General features: G+C 53.4%; 1 protein-coding gene across 2 annotated transcripts in view; it reads right to left on the reverse strand.

Annotated features, from left to right (window-relative positions):
• The window catches only part of LOC132457285 (transcription factor IIIB 90 kDa subunit-like), a 47,811-nt gene that overhangs the window by 5,927 nt on the left and 38,212 nt on the right, over window positions 1-3,672 (reverse strand). For both annotated transcript variants that reach the window (XM_060051514.1, XM_060051515.1), the window contains one exon: window positions 7-58. In XM_060051514.1, the coding sequence (XP_059907497.1) occupies window positions 7-58 (52 nt within the window). The remainder of the gene's footprint in view (window positions 1-6; window positions 59-3,672) is intronic.

The raw sequence follows: 3,672 nt of genomic DNA on the forward strand, positions 1-3,672 counted from the left end.
TCTCACCTGTTCCACGGCCACCTTCTTCGCAGGCTGTCCGGTGATGAAGGGCTGGAGCCTGAAACACACGCGGCCGACGGGTTGGTTCACTGAAGGCGTGTCTCTCCCCAGAACGGACCGCAGACACACCGGGAGCAGGCATGTCACACAACCCTCGGACCATCCTTCAAAGAGTTCTAGGTAGCGCCCGGCTTAGCTCAGGAGGTTAGAGCCGGTTGGCCGATAACCAGAAGGACGCTAGTTCGATCGCCCCCAGAGTGCCGAGGTGTCTCTGAGCAGGGCGCCTCACCCTATGTCCGTTTGATGGAAGCGCTCGAGCCCGCCCGTCGCCCTGCGTGGTCCACTCCGCCGTCGCCGGTGTGTGAATGTGTGCATCAACTGTTGTAGGTCGCTTTGTCTGCTAAATGGCCTCGATGTAAATGTTCTGTCATGGGGCCAAGTGTCCACACGAGCAGACGCTAGGAGGGACGTTTAAGGCACTCCGTCATTGAGTAGCATTTATTCGCTTTATTGGTTTCCCTCTTTGTAGCGTGTACATTTTATCGATAACGCCCCCCCAGGGCGGGCAGAATGAACCCCCAGGCGGAATGACAGAAAACAGGTGGAGGGAGATGCACACATTGTCCGATCAATATACAAATCATAGCTCCTGCTTTGTTGAGGCCACAGTGGGCATCGAACCGCTGACCCCTGCAGTGTGCAGTGCAGTCTTCCGGCGCTGGCTAGCACAGAGTATATACATCCAGCGACGGCAAACAGATTGTAGCTCCAGCACTAGCTAACAGCGCTAGCTAGCAGACTGTTGGCTTGAGCGCTAGATAGCAGACTCTTAGCTCCAGCACTAGATAGCAGACTCGTAGCTCCAGCGCTAGCCAGCAGACCCTTAGCACCAGCGCTAGCCAGTAGACTCTTAGCTCCAGCGCTAGCCAGCAGACTCTTAGCTCCAGCGCTAGCCATCCAGCGCTAGCCAGCAGACTCTTAGCTCCAGCGCTAGCCAGCAGACTCTTAGCTCCAGCACCAACTAGCAGACTGTTAGCCCCAGCGTTAGCTAGCAGACTGTTAGCCCCAGCGTTAGCTAGCAGACTGTTAGCTCCAGCACTGACTAGCAGACTAGCTGCGCTAACTACCTGATGTAATGAAACCAGCAGGTTCCGTCGCTGCCGTGACAACAACTTTAATTAAATTCAAGTGTTCAGCAGTTCTCAGCGATAAGAGAGAGAGAGAGAGAGGGGGGGGGGGGGGGGGGGGGGGGGGGGGTAATTAGCGGACCTCAACAATAGAGAACAGCACCGGACTCAATCAGAGCGTTAAACAAAGCTGCGGGATACAATAGAGACCGGCGCGGTGAACTAATTACAGGACGTTATCAGGCGACTGATTGGCCGATAGGACGCCCCGGCTGTACCGGTGTGGCGCAGCGAGCGCCCACCCGTCTTCTGTTGCCGGGCGGCAGCTGCCACGGGCGACAGCCTACTTAATAACGACAGACAGACGGACGGACAGGCAGAGAGACACACAGACACCGTATCTTAAGTCCTCGCTCAACCACCTGGTGTACTTTATTTTTTAGGACAATCAAATTATACTGGGCCAAAACAAACACACACACACAAATGAGAGTGAGAGAGTGAACGGAGAGAGTGATGGTGAAAGAGAGAAAACGAGGTAAGGAAACAGAAAGACAGACAGACAGGGAGGGAGAGAGAGAGAGAGAGAGAGAGGAACAACGAAAAGACAGAGAGAGAGAAACAGACTGAGATAGATGGAGAAAGAAGTAAAGCTCATTAGTTAGTTCTCATAAGGCAGTGCTGAGACAGCTGCTAGACTAGACCTGACACAGACCGACTGTGGTGTGTGTGTGTGTGTGTGTGTGTGTGTGTGTGTGTGTGTGTGTGTGTGTGTGTGTGTGTGTGTGTGTGTGTGTGTGTGTGTGTGTGTGTGTGTGTGTGTGTGTGTGTGTGTGTGTGTGTGTGTGTGTGTGTGTGTGTTTTGGCACCAGCATGACGGGCACAGACGGAAAATGAAGTGAATTGGATAAGGGACGGGGGAGAGATTAGAGAGAGTGATCTAGCACTAGATAGATGGAGGGAGGGATGAGAGAGAGAGAGAGAAGAGAGAGGGAGAGGGGAGACAGAGCATTTGATAAACAACACACACTCATTTGATCCATCCAGACTCCTAAGAGAACATCAAGTGATGGTGAAAAAACTTGAGCGCTGAGCAGGTGCAGAGCTTATGTAAGACTTGTGGTTGGCTCTCCTGTTGAAGGCACATTAGACCACGCCCCCTAACCTCAAGACAACACACTCCCAAACCCAGCAGCAAAACAATATGTGTGTGTGTGTGTGTGTGTGTGTGTGTGTGTGTGTGTGTGTGTGTGTGTGTGTGTGTGTGTGTGTGTGTGTGTGTGTGTGTGTGTGTGTGTGTGTGTGTGTGTGTCTAATGCATATTTAATCAAGCTAAAAGTCCAAGTGCTTACGGAGAAAATGTGATTAAAAACTATCCAAACTGAAGTTAACGTGATTAAAGTCCTTTCTAAACACACGCTGAAGTCGTTTCGGTTAATTCCAGTCATCTGTGATGTGACATCATCCTCGGAACTCGATTTCCCAGAAAACCCGGCTCAAACGTTACAAGAAAGATAGCGTCATCTGCACATAATATGGGAGAGAGACGGTGGACGCAGATCCACTAGACTAAAACTCCTCATCTCAATCTTCCAGGACGTTCCGATCTATCCCAACATCCCATCAACATCGGAATATCCCCCCCCCCCCCCCCCCTCACCCCCCTGTGCGTCATGGCAACTAAAACAACCAGCTATGGGCGACGTTGAGTCGGATGAAAACCAGCGAATCACGGGGCCGAACCCATGGGTGTGTGTGGCACCGACGGAGTCCGGTCCGTCCGTCCGTCCGTCCAAAACCGGACCCGTAACCTTGGTTACGCACAGGTTACCGAGACGGCGCACAGGAGTGGGTTTTCCGAACAAGGTCGCTCGGTTATAACCGCTCTAATCCGGTCTCTAAAACAGAACCCCCCCCCCCCCCCCCCGTTGGGAGGGAAGGAGGCGGGGTCTGGAAAAGGCCGACCGCCGCTGCTGGGGGCAGATTATACATTCATCACCTCCTAATCTGCCGACACACACACAGGGACGGAGAAGGTGCTTTGGGTTTGACTGATGGAGCAAGGTAGGAGGGGGGAGGGGCTAGGCCTGTGGACCCATTCAGATCAACATCTGTGACGGGTCCCACACACACACACACACACACACACACACACACACACACACACACACACACACACACACACACACACACACACACACACACACACACACACACACACACACACACGGGCGGGTAATCCTGTGGGACGGCCCCACCAGACAGCCACCGCCCACGCGCGCCCCGGTAAACTCTTCACCTTCAACTTTATCGACCGCTCCTTCTGCTGCCTGTTGTAACCTTCAAAGGGTCAGGGGTCAGGGGTCAAGGGTCAGACCCTGACTGTCGGCCCTCCAGCTGCTAGGGGCCACGGAGCGCCTTGCTCAGGGGCCCTTCAGCAGCAGACACTGGGAGGGGAAGCTTCTGCTTGAAGGAACACTAAAGAGGACGACATAAATCGTCTGAAGTGCCAACCGGCCCCATCTGTTAATATTCTACTCTTATA

This window comes from Gadus macrocephalus, chromosome 5 (assembly GCF_031168955.1).
Source record: "Gadus macrocephalus chromosome 5, ASM3116895v1".
NCBI classification, from domain to species: domain Eukaryota; kingdom Metazoa; phylum Chordata; class Actinopteri; order Gadiformes; family Gadidae; genus Gadus; species Gadus macrocephalus.